Below are 18,145 nucleotides of genomic sequence, written 5' to 3' on the forward strand. Positions count from 1 at the left end.
TTATTTTTATTTATATTTTAGCCATATTGTTCTCAAATGTTTTTTTTTTACATTATTGCACACATTGGAATCAATAAAAGCACTTTGCATTACATCCTGTTTGGAACAAAAAGAAGCATTTTTGTACTGTATTATAAACTTCACATTGCATTTGTATTTGTATCCAGTTAGTAAGTTTATGTGTTGATAAGTAGCCATTCTTGATGAAATTAAAGAAAATATTTCAGAAAATGCAAACAAATAGACTTCAGTTAGACTGAAATATGTGAAAAGGCCAAAATGTTATGGTGTTTATGAAAAAATGTATTGTAAATACTGTCTATGATGACGTGTCAGCATTTTTTCTGTAATTGTCTCTGTTTTTGTGGTGTATGTGGCAAAAAAAAAAAATCTAAATAGTCCAAACAAATACTTTTATGCCTTTTTAAGGTCTCACAAAAATCCTGCCATGAAAGTTTAACTCACTTTAAGTCTACAGTTATTATTTATGATTTATATTATTATTATAGTGTAGGTGCAGCGTATGCTGCTGCTTTTCAAAAGACTGTTGTGCATTATGTATTCTAACGTCTTTAAATCATGTTTTTGTTATTTTTTTTAAATTAATTTCAGTTATGGCAGCTCATTTGTTTGAACAGGCCTGCCCATGTTCCCTCAGTACAACGGTAAACCCTAACCAAATGTAAAATTTACTTTAAAACTCATTTTATTCTTATTAATTCGTTTTTTAAAGAACAATTTTCATTTTCCATCAGTGAGAGAGAAACCCATAAAGGAAGTAACAATGACCACTATTAGTAGTGGTCATTGTTAACCCTTGGTGTCCATGTGTTATGGAAATACTCTGATTCAGTATTCATAATGTATTGTTTGTGTATGGGATTGTTTTTCTCTGCAGCGCTGGCTATGATGCTGTACTGGACAGAAATGTAGCCATCAAAAAGCTGAGTCGACCCTTCCAGAACCAGACCCATGCCAAGAGGGCATACAGGGAGTTGGTGCTCATGAAATGCGTCAATCACAAAAATGTAAGTGAGAGATGGTGAAGAAGTGCATGAATGGAAGGAGACGTAGGACATTTTCTCTGGATTTTAACGTGTATTACAAACAAAGTCATTTTCTGCATCCTGTGAGAATCTTTGCCACTAAACACACACCAGCCATTGCAGTGTTATCAAGTCAAAGTGCCATAGTAACTAAAATACCTGAGAGGGCACTTCAAAGCATGATTGTAATCACCAGTACTCACTCTGTGCTCTTATCGCGCTATTTCCCATTGTCTTTATTTATCAGCACTTGCGTGACACAATGCTTCTCATTCAGTAGTGTCGCTTTATGTCACTTTGGTCCTGTGTGTTGATCCTCTATTTGCTTTTCTCTCTTTCAGATTATCAGTCTACTAAATGTCTTCACACCACAGAAATCACTAGAGGACTTTCAAGATGTGTAAGTGCTATGTGTGAATTTGTCTACAAAACAAGTAGAGGTGTATAGAGTACTCGTATATCCTACTCGAGTACGTCATTCAAAAAATACTCAAGTACAAATAAAAAGTAGCTCAATTAAATAGTACTCAAAGCTGAAGTTACTAGTTACTTTCACCGCCCATGGTAATAAATCTTGCCACGTTTCCCTTGCATACAGTAAATGTGTCATGTATAAACTTAAAAAGGAAGAGAACTTACTTTATTTTCCACAAAGGCATCTGTATAAAATAAAAGTTTTGTCAAAATGTACAATTCTTTTTTTTTTTAAAAAAAAAGAAAAAAAAAACACTACTTAATTAAATAAAAATACAAAAAAAATATCAGGCTCTAAGTAAAGCTACATTTATGAACTCTATAACTGCGAAAATAACATCTATTAAATGCCGTTTTGGTGCAGTGCATTACGTTTAATCTGATTGGTCGGCTATGATGTGATGCATTTGATTGTTGTCTGGTCATTTCGACTTTTTGTAGTTTCACAATGTCCGTCGATCGTTTTAAAACAAAAAAATAATAATTTGCCCAGTAACGACTGGGTGGAGAAATTGAACGAATTACTTTTCGTCATTTAAAATGTACTTGAGTACAAGTAATATTACTGATTTAGAAATATACTCAAAAAGTACAAGTACTTATAAAATCTACTCAATTACAGTAACATGAGTATGTGTAATCAGTTACTTCCACCACTGATAAAAAGGTAAAAAGCCTTAGTACACATTTTAAATAAATCCTACTTTTAACAGATTAAAAAAAAACTATTGGTTGTTTAATCGGTAACATTTTACTTGAAGTTTTATACATAAGGGCTGACATTACGCTGTCATGATGGCTGTCATTAAGTGTTGTTCGTCATACCAACTCTAACCCTAACTACGCCCACTAGATCCCTCCACCTAACCCAAAAAATGCCAACATAGCTCCAAAGGTGTCACAACTTAGCGAACGACAGCCTTCTTAACACCTTATTCATGCTAATGACAGATAATAACAGCGTAATGTCAGCCTTATATATAAAACTTCAAATAAAGTGTGTAATCTATATTTTTTCAGCCATTTTTGTTGTTGCTGTTGCACATTTCTTATTATGTAACCATTGAGAAACATTTAGTAAAAGTACTGTAGGTGTATATACTATATATGTAATATATTATAATGAGAATCAATTTTCTACTATCCTTATTTACTGGTCAAACATTTTCTCCTCAGGTACCTAGTGATGGAGCTGATGGATGCCAACTTGTGCCAGGTGATTCAAATGGAGCTTGACCATGAGCGAATGTCCTACCTGCTCTACCAGATGCTGTGTGGCATCAAACATCTGCACTCAGCCGGCATTATTCACAGGGTGGGAACTTTGAAATTGTCCGTTATTGTCATCGCTGTTGTTTTTCCTGTATTTTACTCTGACGATAGAAACAAAGCAGTGATTAATTGTGGCGGAAGCTGGTTTGCACTTTCCTTTTGTTAACAGTAGACGATTGACATTTTTATTCATACACATCTCAACAGAAAACTGCACGTAACAAAAGTAGATCATGAATTTCGTTCTGTTTTATGGAGAGTTCCATGTGGTTTCTGTGTTCAGCTGTTTGGTAATGCAAGCTAACGTGTACTTATAGGGACCTAACCTACTTAACTCTCCACCAGAAGTCAAAACCCATATTCTTTACAACATAATAAACAATTATTTGGATTTATTTTTAGATGCTCTGACTATATCGCAGTGGTCTTGCATGTCGCTGTTCATCGTTTCTCCCTACTTTGAAATAAGAATGACATTAAATGACGAGTTCGAGTGCCAGCCGAAGCAACGGTTCACTTGGAAGATAAAGAAGATAAATGCTATTTCGTAGTTGATGTATGACAATTTGTACTTTGTGTTTCTCCAGGATCTCAAACCAAGCAATATAGTGGTAAAGTCAGACTGCACCTTGAAGATCCTGGACTTTGGTCTGGCCAGGACTGCAGGCACAAGTTTTATGATGACGCCTTACGTGGTGACTAGATACTACAGAGCCCCGGAGGTCATCCTAGGCATGGGATACAAGGAGAATGGTGAGATATGGTCAACTTTGTATGTGTCAGAGAGTTAGAGTTAAGAAATTGATTGTTACTATTTACATATAAAGCGGATTGTTACATTTTCAGAGATTTTGATGACTTATTTGGGCGTTTGGGATCTTGGAATGACTTAAAACAGAACCATCTTTTGATGATAGTTCAAAACATAAGAAAAAACAGCCTTAGCCTGAAAATCCCAGCAACAATTCAGGTTCAGCTCCGTTTTGATCTCTAGTGGGTTAAACCTCTGCAGATTTTGGACACTGTATAAAAGCTTTCAAAAGATTGAGATGTGTGATTGAATTTTAGCCTCCAGTTGAGTCAATAGCTCATACTCCTCCTCAGAATGGAGGCATTTGGGCTTCAGGGCTTTACGTTTCCTGCCACTAGTCAGTCAATGGAAGGCTCTGCTTTGCTCTGTTGGCTTCACTTCTTCTTCTTTCTTGCAGTATTATATAAAGTTCATATACGTTCACATTGACATACACTAACCTGCACTTTCTCTCTTTTTCCCCCCTCTCTCTCTTCCACTTACCCTCACCTCTACGCGTGCAGTGGATATTTGGTCAGTGGGGTGCATTATGGGAGAAATGGTGCGCCACAAAATCCTTTTCCCTGGCCGAGACTGTATCCTTGTTAACGAACCGAAGGGTTGTTCAATGCTATCTATCTATCTATCTATCTATTTATCTATCTATCTATCTATCTATCTATCCATAGTATATATATAGTATATATATAGTATATATATCTATCTATCTATCTATCTATCTATAGTATATCTATAGTATATCTATCTATCTATAGTATATCTATAGTATATCTATCTATCTATAGTATATATATATAGTATATATATATATATATATATAGTATATCTATCTATCTATCTATCTATCGATCTAACCACATACATCTATAAAAGCTCCCAGTATGTTTTATGAAAATAAAGTGCAATCAACGAGGTAGTTTAACAAAGTATTATGTGGTTCACTGACACGTAGTGACTGGGCATTTACGTGCTATGGATATGTTAGCACAATTAAATTGTTTTCGGCGTTAAAAAACATGATTAAAAAATCGATTTCGACATTTATTGGATCAAAACGATAATCGCCTGGTGAAATATTGCAATATATCGCTGAATCGACTTTTTCTTACCCGTACGACCTACCTATCAGTGATAAATAGCATTGTACTGTATGTGTCAGATTGTATTAGCTCACAGGCCTGATGTTTACTGCATGTTACTGAGGTGAACTTAACAACACTCACTCCCTTTGCTAGCTTTTACACTCTCTTGTCTTTCTGTGACGCACAATGTGGAGTAACGTTCTGTCTCGCCTTGTGTTTCCTCTCCGTGGGAAGTGTTGAGGCATGAACGTGTCACGTGATGACTCAGGGGGTGGATTCGGCTATGTAGGACCCCCATGCTGTGTATCCACGCTGTGTGTGCACAGGTGACGTGGATGGAGGCTTTTGAAGGTGCTTACATGTGTGAGTCAGGCGTTCACCAATGAATAATTGATCTATTCCCTTTAGGCGTTTGTTAACAGCAGCTTGGTTGAGCTCAGTTGTTGTTGTGTTGAGCTTTTACTGGAACAATAAATGTTTTCGCCAAAGGCAAAGGGAAGAATGGGATTTTGGAACAGGGAAAATGTTCTATACTGTACTAAGTATACTGTATATAAACTGCTTAAATACATTGGAATTTTTTTTTTTCACATCCTAATATAAGAAAAGGAGTCCAACACATTTAGCTTTTGCTGGTTTAAGGTCAGTCTTACTGTAAAACATATGCAGAGTTTGTGTAATATCAGAATCAGAATCAACTTTATTGGCCATGTGACTTGGTGAACTGTGTGAACAATGTACACATTAAATAATAACAATCAACTGGAAAAAATATAAACATAAATATAAACGGTAGTTAAAGACTAATATGTGCAAAACTAAATAAAATAATTTAACAAGATAATAATAATAATAATAATAATAATAATAATAATAATAATAATTTAAATTAAATAGTATATGTTTATGTACATGTACATTCAAGTGACAGTTTAATGTGTTTAATGTGCATATTATACAATTATTTTAAGTGACTTTACAAAATATATATGAATTCATTTGTTGTAGATTGTGTTATGTATTTGTTGTAGCGTAAGTTTTCAGTGAAACGGTCTCAATCCTTTGAGACTTTAGGTTGGTTCTTCTTTTGTTTTCATCATGTAAATCACATTGAGTTGCCTTGTGCATGAAATGCGCTATACAAATACATTTACCTTGCCTTGCCTTGTTGCGCAATTCTTCTTCACAATATAAATGGTGAAGCGATACCGTGTCCAGCAGTTCATGTATGGCACTGCGGCAAAAAAAAAATGAAGCAAAATGCGGCAGCTGACCTGATTTCATCATGAATTTACAACATTAAATGACGCGTCAATGGAATTTTTTAGTCAACATTATCAATTATGCTACTTATAATTTTTCATCATTTTATATCTGCACAAATCTCGAGACGGTTTATTTATTTAATTCTACTTTTTCTTTTGCCCCCTCTGGCAAGAATCTCAAACTCCGCATATGCTTTAAACCCTGAAATGAGCTGTGCAATATCTCTCCTCATCCATCTCCGCTCACCCACTGACCCTGAATTTAACATCATCTAATACTCCGCCCACCGCTGCTGTAGATGGCAGAAAGGTAGTCATGCACACTTTTGTTAACCTTCCACTGATTTACCACCTCTGGACTTACTGGCCTTTTGTCATTTATCCTAATGTACTTTATAGACTTTTTTGTTGCTGATGTATTGAACTGGCTCAAGTTCTCCACCCCTGTCTTGAGTGCCTGTCAAGTGATGATTTAGTGCTTCATCCTTGCCCACACCTACAGATCACAGCAATAGCTTTACTAGTGGCTTAATGATTTCGGAGGTTTATTTCTTCAGGTTTATGTGGACCTCTGACATCAAATGTTCCACACAGTCGTGTTGAAACATAGGCACCAAATCGGCATCAATGTCTGTAAAAGCTTCTAAATTGCTCTTCCAAAATAATATTCAAGAAACTACAATATATCGGATTTGTTTGTGTTTTTTCCTATTTTTCAAAGTAGCTCATTTTAATGTTCTTTCCTTTTCACTAATAGTCATTGTTATTTCATTTACAGTAATACTTACTCCTTTGCAAAACAAGCAAATGATATTTTGTTAAGTAAATAAAAATAAAAACATGTTTTTATAATAAGTGTGGTAAAAAACAAAAGAAGAAAAATGGGGAAAAAAATGCTAAAAATAGGTTTGTATCTGTTCTTAGTGGGACAATTTATGTGATATCATGTAAGATGCTCAGTTGCAGCAGCTGCTTTTCAGTATTTGTGTGGTTGAAATTCACTTATATATAGCAGTATTATCATTACAGTAATATTGCATATAAAGAACCTCCAAACACCTGAGTACTCCAGTGGTTGCAATAAAAATAAAAGATCAGAAGTTGAAATGTCAATTTTGTATTATATAGTATACACATTTCTGACGTTTCTGGCTATAGGCAGAATATGCAATTGCATAAAGCCCAATGAGCAACGATAGACCTCAGCCTAATCTTATTATCTGTATCCATAATATGCTTAAATATAAATGTAGGACACAAGAATAATAGAAACCACACTGTCTAGTGTTTTTGAAACATATGATGTATTAGAATCATTGAAAGGTATGCTTTCAATGACATTTTAGTGGATTAGGAACCTCTTCATGTAATTTGTCAAAACTGTAAGGGCCCCAACCGGCATCTTGCATAGAACCCCTCAAAAGACACAGCTAGACCACACGTGTCAAACTCATGGCCCGGGGGCCAACTCTGGCCCTTTGGAGCACCTAATTTGGCCCGCAGGAGAAAATAAAAAAGACAGGGAAAACATGAATCATTGTGTAAATGAAACTCAGCAATATTTGCAGTATATCACAGTTTTCCTAGTGCTTATATTGCATGATTTAAGTCATTTTCAATGCTAAACAGTTATAAAAACTCAAAATTCCTACAAATTCCTTCAATTTTCCTAAAATTATGACATAATATTTCCCATAATTAAATTGAAATTGGTCACAAAATCTAGGACATTTAAAGTCAAGGTCTTGTTGGGACCCATGTCCACTATGGTCAGTTTCTTACATATTTTGTAATTTATGTATGCGTAGAAGTGTAAACTCAGGCACAATAATGTTGAAATTACTTGTTTTCCTGCAAAAAAATCTGTGGCCCACGAGATCAAAATGCTCCGTATTTGGCCCCTGAACTAAAATGAGTTTGACACCCCTGGTATAAACTTTTATTATGATTCTGTTTGGTATAGACCGTTTGATTGTTTGTAAACATTGTGACGTATTTTGTTGGGCGGGGCTTGGCCTGGAGGCCAAACCACAAATGTGTTCATTTTTTCTGAGAACGATCGTCCGTTGGAATCCTATAAAACTTTCATATATGTCCATTAACGTTATTCCTCCTATCCTGGCACCCAAACACTCAACAAGACGACATTCTCTAAAGCTGTAACATTACGAGCCTCATTACGTGGGCCGTTAAGGGGTCTACACACAACGAAAAAACTTTCATTACACTAAATGCTTTTTAAAATTATTGTGCAATTCTTACTGGGAGCTGCTGTTAGCGATCATGTGAAATAACCAACATTAAAATGAAGGCCCGGCGCTAACCAGAGAAAAATACATTTTCGTAGATCAGAAGCTATAGAGAGAGATGAGATCTCTGTTTTCAGTAGATGAAACGTGCATCCATGACTGTGTGTGCATGTGCCTGTATTTGTTTGCATGGGTTGGGTTATGTGTGACCCCAGTGGATATGTGGTCTGTTGGCTGCATCTTTGGAGAACTGATAAGAGGGACAGTGCTGTTCTCTGGAACTGACCGTATCCTTACCATCTCCCACCATCCAGAGGAATGAATACAGGTGGGACTTTTGTAACGATATTATGAAAGCCTCATGCTGTTTGGAACCCACAGAAAATAGTAAAAAGAATAAATAAATCAAACGCTCTGGTGGATATGAGTACATCATAAAGCGTCAAAGATAAAAGTCTCACTGATAAATGGATGGATTGTAGCCAAAGTGCATTAAGATCAAAGCAAAGGAGGTACAGTATGAGGCACTCTAGTAGCTCACTGTCTAAACTGGTACTCTGAGAATATGAAAAATATCATCCATGGAAAACACAGGCAAAGGTGTCAACCCTGCATTGTTTTGCACCTGTATGATCATCAGCCACTTGTTTATTTGAAAAAAAGGTAAAAGCACGATAAAGAGTTGTTTCATTTTATTATTGGAGTCTAAACCTCATGCACATTTGATTAATTGATTGATGTCTTTATTTTGAACATGTAAAATGATAAAAAAAAAAAAAAAAAGAAAAATGATGAATTACCACAGCAGAAATAGACCAATAATATGATCCACCAACACTTAAACTTGTGTTATTTAATTGTATAATCACTACCGATTTTGCTTTTTTTTAACTAATAATACAATGATTTACCCATATACTGTATGATTGAACAATCTACATTTATTTCTATATATTCAGTCCTTTTGAGAGTATTTGAATCTCACATATTTTTATTGTCGTTCGGGATTTGATGTTTTATAGTAGTACTGTAATTACATTACTTGATAAAAGATGTCTATCAGTAATTGTTTTTCAAATATTTTTATTTCCATGGGAAAAAATGCTCATTATTTTGTGGATTCAGTTGTAAACAGGAACAGAATTTGTTTGTATTTTTGACAAAAGCATTAACATTCAGTATTGGCTGATGAAGTTAGTTTTGTATGGTAATTGTAAGGACGAAGCTGCTGTCGTCATTTGAAGTTCACCTTTAAATAATTGAACAAATAACAACGGTCGGCCTTAGAACGTAGAATTTGCAAGTTTAAAATGTGTTCCAAGGGTGTGTTTACCTTAGCCACAACATACTAATACAGACATCGACCAGTGGAACAAAGTAATTGAGCAGCTTGGTACGCCATCACCTGAGTTCATGAAGAAGCTCCAACCCACTGTGAGGAACTACGTGGAGAACCGGCCAAAGTACGCTGGCCTCACCTTTCCAAAGCTCTTCCCCGACTGCCTTTTCCCTGCTGACTCTGAGCACAACAAACTCAAAGGTGAGAACAAATGCTTGTTTAGATCTGATGCTACACGCTGCAGTGCATGTGTCTTTGAATACATTTTTATTATCTTATAACTGGCTTACATATGAGGGCAAAACACCTGTGTAGCGTTGTACCCAAGACCAAGACTTGCTCTGGACCAAGTCAAGACCTAGACTTTTGGGAGTCGAAACCAAGACAAGACCAAGACCATAGAAACCAATTTTAAAAACAATGAAATGGTTGAACAGTTTAAGAGAATTATTTCTTCATTTTAGACAAAAACAAGATGCAAAGCACAGCAATCAAAATCTCAAACCTTGACAATATTTTTTCAACTAAATTCTTACAAAAAATAACTCCTTGTATGTCCAGAATTATTTTAAAATATCTGAAAATAAGATGATAATGTTTATTTGCCAAGCGAATGAGGCAGGTAGGAAGGTGTTTCTGACTAGAAACAAGATGGACTGATGTCTGATGAGTTTTTGCAAGTTTCTGAGACATAACATCAAAGGCACTGGAAAAGATTTCCAACAAGACCGAACAATGCGTGAGCTAACACTAAATATTTAAAGGGAAATTACAACATTAATTAATCAGGAATAGTTACAAGTTCTTGTCCTTATTAGCACATTAATGAAGTTGAAGAATAGCAGATCAGTGATCAGTGTTGATAGGGTGCACTGTAACGTAGTGGTTAGCACGTCTGCCTCACAGCAGGGTCTTTGGTTCAAGCCCTGGGGTGGAGTTTGCATGTTCTCCTCTTGCCACGTGGGCTTCCTCTGGGTATTCTGGCTTCCTTACAAAATCCAAAAACATGACTGTTAGGTTGATTGGAGTCACTAAATTGCCCTGAGGAGGTGAATGTGAGTGTTGTACCCCTGCCTAATGCCCATCGATAGGCACCAGCAGACCGCCGCAACCCTGGAAAAAGTGGGTCAAAAGATGGCTGGATGGAGATCAGTGTTGGTCTCGACTGGTGTTGATGGAACATTCCAAGTCTGGCCAGGCCAGTTCCTGATCTGTGATTCAAGGCTCAACTAGTCTGGGACACTCTGATGTTCTATCTCTCTATCCTGTTCTGTTGGTCCTTCTGTCCACTAACCCACCTCTGAACCTGGCTCTGCTGGAGATTTCTTCCTGTTAAAAGGGAGTTGTTTCTTTCTTCCCACTATCGCTAAATGCTTGTTCATGTGGATCTTGTTGGGTTTTTTCTTTCTTATTATGAATTTTATATTTTGATAAGCGCATTGAGATGACTTTGTTGTAGATTGCACTATACAAATAAAGTTGAAATGAAGATGTGGTCAAGACCGTCTTTGTCTCAAGACTGGAGTCTACAAACCTGTGACCCTACAATACCCACTGACAATGCCGAAGGGGTTCCCAGTGATGCCAACTGGATCTCTCTTCCAGTCCATCACAAAATTCATCTGGAGTTGTTCTGCAGTCTCTGCTTGTAGCAAAGCCTCTTCAAAGTTTATTTCATTTGCTGCTAGTTTCTATTCCTGCTGCAGAGTTAGAGGGAGTGTTTCCAGTGAGATATAACTTTTTTTTCCTGCTACCCTACTTAGACATCGTGCCTGACTGATAGAATCCCCCTGAATCACATCAGTATTCAGGCTGCTCCCTGCTGGAGAGACAGTGGTAAAGGAAGGAAAAGGGAGGGAGGGTAGGAGACGATTGGATGTGTTGAAAGGCTTGTTTTGTGTGTTTTACTGCGACTGGGAGGAATTGAGTCAGATATGAGAGAGTCATCCTCTCAGCTTTGGTTAGTGTGAACTGTAGGAGGAGGATGAAACAGACAGACAGAGGAAAGGAAGGAAGAATGGCAGACGAGGGAATGAAGGGAGATGAAGAGAGCAATAGATGAGCTGTTGGGTAGACTTGCCATCCTTTACTTATCGACTCGTTGATGCACAGGAAGAAAACCCAACATCTCATGTGTCTCTTTTAACTGGAGCTATTTTTATGGCAGGTCAGTGAGCGTAGGAGAGTGATAGTGGGTGGTTTAAGGGTTTTCAATTTCAAATCAACTAAAGAAGGCCTGAGAGGGGGCGGAGAGTTTTGTGATGCCAGATCTTCTTTGATGGCTGTTTGTCAAAATTACGCTTTATCCAAAAAACTCTTGATGCTTATTGATTCCTTTCATTTCTAAATGCCTTTAGGATCATTTTAACAACTTCAAGAGTAAAAATATAATACAATAAGAAAGATGTCTAAGGATTTTATTTTATTTTTTTAATTGTGTGGAATTTTATTTATTTTTTTCATAATTTTATTCCTAACATAGATTGAAATATGAATTATTAAATGCAAAAATAAATGCAAAATCATTAATTTACTCACAATACATTTAACACTATTGAGGTACAATAAAAAATAATAATAATAAAAAAACCAAACAAAAAACTTCATTACAAAAATCACTTCAATCAAAAATAAATGTGTTAAATGTTTTTGCATTCAGACACTTTTTCTTTGATTGAATTTTTTTTTGTTTTTTTATTGAATTCTTTTCCTTGATTGAAATGTTTTATTTTTTGATTGAACACTAAATGTACTTAAAGGATGACTTCAATAAAAACAAAAAAACTTTTTAGCCAAAAGACACATTTTCAATCAAAGAAAAAAGTGTTCAAATGCAATTATTTGGGTCTCAAATATTTGTTTGCATTTTGCTTTTTTTATTTGATTTAAAATATTTATATTTGATTACGTAAACCTTTTTTGATTGAAGTGTTTTTTTTTTTTTTTTATTGAAAAGTTTTTTTGATTGAAGTTATTATTTTTTTTATTTCATTTTTTTTTTTTTTTTAATTGAATAATAAAAACACAAATCTACCTCCGTAACATATAACATGTAAGATATAAGTGAGCTGTAATGTATAATCAGTCTGGGCTGACCTAGAATATTTTCTCCGACATTCTAGTGGGTTTTTATTTATTTTATTTTACCCGACTCTCATTGGACACTAAACATTGGTTTTTTTACTCTTAATTTGAAACCCCAGCGAGCCAAGCCAGAGACCTGCTGTCTAAGATGCTGATCATCGACCCTGCAAAGCGGATATCAGTGGACGAGGCCTTGCAGCACCCCTACATCAACGTGTGGTACGACCCAGCTGAGGTGGAGGCGGTGAGTGGGCTCATTGTGTGTTTGGTTTCCATCCCATGCTTGGTTCTCCCTGTTTTTCAATGGTCAGCAGCACTAATAATGCTTACTTCTGTTCTTCTCCCTAAAAGTAATGTTCATATTCCACGTCATCTTTAAGTCTGAAACTGTTACACTGTTACATTTCATTTCACTTCTTTGTTTTTCTCACTTATGTTTTGTATTGTGCAAAATATCCAGGCAGGCATGCAAAAGAATGAAATAAAAAATGAAAAAAATATAAACGCTATTGCAATTTTTTAAATTTTTTAACAAAAAAAATCCTGTTAATATCTGGTGTGATTACCTCAAGCCATCAAATTAGCTTCAGGGCTGATTATCGCTTCCATACGGAGGCGGAGACAGAAATAACTGTGTAAGAGGCTTCAAACTGGATAACAAACAGAAACTGTGCTACCAAGTTGTTTTTGGTTGTCTTATTCTGTATAAAAACAAGACACAAGGTATATACTAATGTCAAAGGTTCTAAAAAAAAATAGAATAAACAAGTAGTAATGCTGCGTTCAAAGGCAACTCGGAACTGTGGATTTTTTGACCTCCTGCTTGAAAAAGTGCATTGGAAGGCAACAAATCACATAAACATGAATGCCTTTATTGTAAATACTACAACTTTCTTTCATTTTCAGGAAATTTACTTTGATCCCCCGACATGTTTCGACTGTCAACTGCCAGTCGTCTTCAGAGGCGTCTGCTCATGGCTTTGATGTGTCCTTGACTTCTTTATGAAACCTTAACATATAATTCAAAAAGAAGACAAAATAAACTTGCAGAAATTAATACGTGAGGACACATCAAAGCAGGGTTGGGGTCAATTATAATTGTAAATGTATTTTAAAAAATCTGTTGCTCTTGTAATTGTAATTAAATATGAATTGAGTTTAGATAATTGACTGTAATTGTAATTGCCCTGAAAATTATATAATTGTAGCTTAACGCAAAACTGGGGAACCGTGCTACAGGTCTATGTACAATTCTACGATTATTATTATTAGTTAACAATTATTAAAATATGTTTCATTATCAAGCTTTCCCACATTTTACCATTTAAAATATATTTAAATCCAGGGGTACATTGACACCCACACCAAAAATATTAAAAACCAATATATTCATTGATTAGGAAGCCTAACGAGGTAATCAATAGATAGGAAATAAAATAGAGAATATATATTTGTTTTTAGTGCATTTTACAGCCGATTTAGGACACGTTAGCATAAGAGATGCTAACAGAAAGCTAACACAAGAGGAAGGTTAACTTTTATTAGGTTATTTATTTCAGGCTCAGTTATTGTGATTAATTTAAGTGAACTTTAGTAATTGAGAATGTACAGTAATTGTAATTGATTTTCTGAGGATACAAAAATACTGGTAACTGTTATCGTAATTGATTTAGAGTTGAACATGGGTAATTGAAAACGTAATTGTAACCGAAAAATGTAATTTTTCATCAAAGTGATCAGCAGATGCCTCTGAAGAAGACTGGCAGTTGATGGTCGAAATATGTCAGATTATCAAAGTAAATTTCCTGCCAAAATTTGCCAGAATAAATGAAACCTTAACGTATTATCCCTGTTAGTCGTGTTGTTGTAAACGCAGCATTAGCCGTACTGTTATAGGCTATTTGTCGACTTCTGGGGGAGTGTAAATGACACCTCTAGGTGGCGCAGATCTGGTCTAAAATCATCCCTTTAATGTGGTTGCATTAGCTCAGAACAAGCTGAAACCAGTAATGTAGCTGTTGCTCAGAATAATCTGCCCTAACGTTGTTTTTATAGAATGGCACAGGGGGAAAAACCCAACTTTTGACTTTAAAACGAAGCCAAATTAAAGAATGATCACGCCAAATGTTTTCTGTTCATTTTCTGCATTCTGTTGGACATTATGTGCTTGTTTTCACACCTACCTAAAGGTTTTTTTTTCTCCCAACTCTATACCATCAGTTCCCTTGAAATCATATTGATTAAGTCAATAAATTGTGACTTATTGCAGTCACTCCAGCAGATGAATGAGAGTGATGATGTTTCTGATATTATCCATGGCTTCATCAGTGCCTAATAGGATGAGGTGACAGGGAGAGATTGGGAAAAGCCATCTGCAGCTTGATCAAAAAAAAAAAAAATCCCACAGATATCATATCACTTCTGAAATATTCACTATAGCTGATGAATTCCATGCATATGATTGGTTGCTTGTTCATTTTTTTCAGAATATATTTTCTGGTTGTGTTTTGACTTGCTGATGTTGTTGGAGTTTGCATTATTATGGCTGTGAATGGCATTTCAACACATGTTCTGCTATTTTCCCCTTCTCTAATGTCATCTCATGCTGATGAAGGCCAGAGATCTCATCCAAATAACCATGGTAAATAACAAACTGCCTTACATGAGCGAGAGCAATTCATGGCGACTGTTGACGTTTTGGTGTCCGTTTTTTTTTTTTTTTTTTTTTTAAGCACATTATTAACCCAAAAAAAGCAAGAAATACAATGCATGTGTAAAAAATATAATATTCCTGTTGTCAACCATCTGAGAAATGCCTGTCCTCTTCTTTATTTTTGATGTGTTTCATTTTAAATAAAGACGTCAGCATTGATCTGTTCCTCCAAGGTCACATTGCGGAGGTTTATGGGTAACGTTGTCACTTTGCGGTGACTGACACAGGAGGATCAGGGTGTCCGCTGCGGGATCTTTATGAATGAGTGATAAATGATGGTTGACTCGGTGCCATACAGCATGTTTGTATCCCGTCAGATGAAATGACTATCCTCAGGGAGAAGGACAAAGACACACTCTTTCCAACCTGCTGGTATAAAGCAGGAAATGTCTAATAATGTAAATGCAAAGATAAAAACTAATAATTGTGATCTTTTGTGCAGTATTTCAATATGGAATGTTGAGCCTTTATTTGTAAAAATGTTAAATATTTTTTTTGCCAGCAGGTGAAATAGTTTCCTTTATTTTCCATGTTTTTATTTTTCCATCTTCTTACATATTTTCTTTTTACCATTTGCTTTAACAGAGGGGTTCTCAACCTTGGGGTTTACCAGATGCCTTTAAGAAACGAAGAATATTTTTGAACATTTTGAGCCAATTTTTGCTAATTTTTACCCTTTTCCTGCAACTACACCAAACTTGCCATATTTGAACCTATTTTCATTTTTTTTTTGTCATATTTTTGCTCATTTTAATGCATTTTTGCTACATTTACTCCCATTTTTGTCACTTCTCCATCAAATTTCAATGCCTTTTGTGCACATTTTTTCCACTTTTAAACCCTTACCACCATTTTTCCCACCTAATGTCGCATATATTGTCACTTTTAACCTCTTTTTACCATATTTTATGCTCATTTTTGCCAATTTAACCACATGAACGATTTGTCATGCCCATTATCTGCCAGTTGAAACTAATTTTTCTTACTTTTTTCTGCCACTTTTAAACCAATTTAAACCCTTTTTTCTTTTTTTTACCACTTTTTCTTGCAGTTTTTGACCACTCTAAATTGCAACATTTAACCAATTCTTGTGGTTTTTAAAATCCAATTTCACCAACATTTCCATAATTTTTCATCACTTTTATTTCTGATTAAAACAAGGATTTACATCTTTAAGATGATTATATACTATGGTGCAAATAATAATAAAGTTCCTGGATAACAGTGGATAATATTCAGATAAATAAATACATGTGTTTATCACAGATTCATAGAACAATGGACCATCATTTTGCTGACTTTATGGATCCGCCCCCTTATAGATGGCCCTGTCTCCACATGACTGTTCTTGAATATCCACGTCTGTGTTCAACCATCTTTAGGTGCAGTCAGTGGGGTCTCTGGCACTTTTATTTTGAAAAGGTTGAGAACCACTGCCTTAACATATGATGGAAATGTTGTTTGTGATCATGCAGACTGTTAAAAAATATATAAAAAACTTGAATTTTGTACATTTTTGAAGGACATTGCACTATTGTGTGAACTGTTGGATGAATCTAAAGCTTTGTCTCTCTTTTCTTTAGCCTCCACCCCAGATCTACGACAAGCAGCTGGATGAGAGGGAACACTCCATTGATGAATGGAAAGGTGAGAGCAGCACATTCAATGCAGCAGTGGAAGCATTAGCAACATCTTCACTTTAAGTCCAAATGGAGTCAAGTCCAGTTTGTGTCGAATGTTTACGTGGATGTTGCCGACTTCTCTTTCTCCACTGTGTTGTGGCAGAACTCATCTATAAAGAGGTGATGAACTTTGAGGAGAGAACGAAGAATGGCGTAGTGAAGGGACAGCCTTCACCTTCAGGTACTCTCAGTGCATAACCCTAATCGCTCTGTAAGTGAATTTACTGGAGTTCCTCCTTTGTTGATAGAGAAACCCATTGTGTTGTTGACCACGTGTCTTTGTTAAATGTTTAGTCCAGTGCTGTCATTTTGTATTTCTACATAATAATGTGGAAAAAAAACAAAAGGTCTTTGACGATATACAGAAATGCTGTGTGTGTGTATTTTGTGACAATGTGTGTGCTTACATGTAACGTATCATGACTTAAGGTTCAGGTTCTTTGGGTTAACCCAGGGGGTCTGCAACCTGCGGCTCTGGAGCCTCATGTGGCTCTTTGACTCTCATGCAATGGCTCCCTATAGCTTTAAAAAAAATACTATTTAAATATTTTTTTTTTTTTTTTTTTTTTTTTTTACAGATGCTATTAATGATTAATGACAAATGAAATTAAGATATAACTATTTGTTAACCTACCCAAACTTTAGGTTTTAAATCTCTGGTAAGAACAAAAACACTATCCTGGAAGAAAATAGAGATTTGAATTGTGTGGGAATAGATTCATTTAACCACCAATGTGCAGGTTAAATATGCATGTTTCATGTGTGGCAAGACATTAGCATTTAGCATGTGTTATCAAATTCAAGTTACTTTATAGTCTTTCAAATACATTAACTAAAAAAATATACTTCTTTACATCACATTGTGTTCATGTAAACTGAGATGCGTAAGAATTTGAAGACGCAAGATACTGTTTTATTTCCTGATGTCATTTTTTTTGATTTGCCATTTACATGATCAATATAAATCAAATTAAATCAAACATTATTTTATATATTCTTAACTGTAGAGAATTTAATACACTGTATTGTCTTCATTGAGAAGGTATTTTCTCGACTCCAGGAGGACTTTAATCCAGGTGAGATGAGGTTATAGACCCCTGAGTTAACCAAAGGATGTTTGTGATTTAC

The 18,145-nt window shown here is 35.4% G+C and overlaps 1 protein-coding gene across 7 annotated transcripts in view; it reads left to right on the forward strand.

Annotated features, from left to right (window-relative positions):
* mapk10 (mitogen-activated protein kinase 10) overlaps positions 1-18,145 on the forward strand; it is a 39,810-nt gene that overhangs the window by 19,236 nt on the left and 2,429 nt on the right. For 4 of the 7 annotated variants that reach the window (XM_028462308.1, XM_028462306.1, XM_028462307.1 and 1 more), the window contains exons 4-13: positions 899-1,028; positions 1,388-1,446; positions 2,697-2,835; positions 3,380-3,545; positions 4,107-4,178; positions 9,557-9,739; positions 12,742-12,866; positions 15,237-15,263; positions 16,919-16,982; positions 17,121-17,198. In XM_028462308.1, the coding sequence (XP_028318109.1) occupies positions 899-1,028; positions 1,388-1,446; positions 2,697-2,835; positions 3,380-3,545; positions 4,107-4,178; positions 9,557-9,739; positions 12,742-12,866; positions 15,237-15,263; positions 16,919-16,982; positions 17,121-17,198 (1,043 nt within the window). Of the gene's footprint in view, positions 1-898; positions 1,029-1,387; positions 1,447-2,696; positions 2,836-3,379; positions 3,546-4,106; positions 4,179-9,556; positions 9,740-12,741; positions 12,867-15,236; positions 15,264-16,918; positions 16,983-17,120; positions 17,229-18,145 lie in introns of all 7 variants that reach the window. The other 3 variants (XM_028462309.1, XM_028462310.1, XM_028462305.1) reach the window with 2 other exon arrangements.

Source organism: Gouania willdenowi, chromosome 12, assembly GCF_900634775.1.
Source record: "Gouania willdenowi chromosome 12, fGouWil2.1, whole genome shotgun sequence".
In the NCBI taxonomy this organism is placed as follows: domain Eukaryota; kingdom Metazoa; phylum Chordata; class Actinopteri; order Blenniiformes; family Gobiesocidae; genus Gouania; species Gouania willdenowi.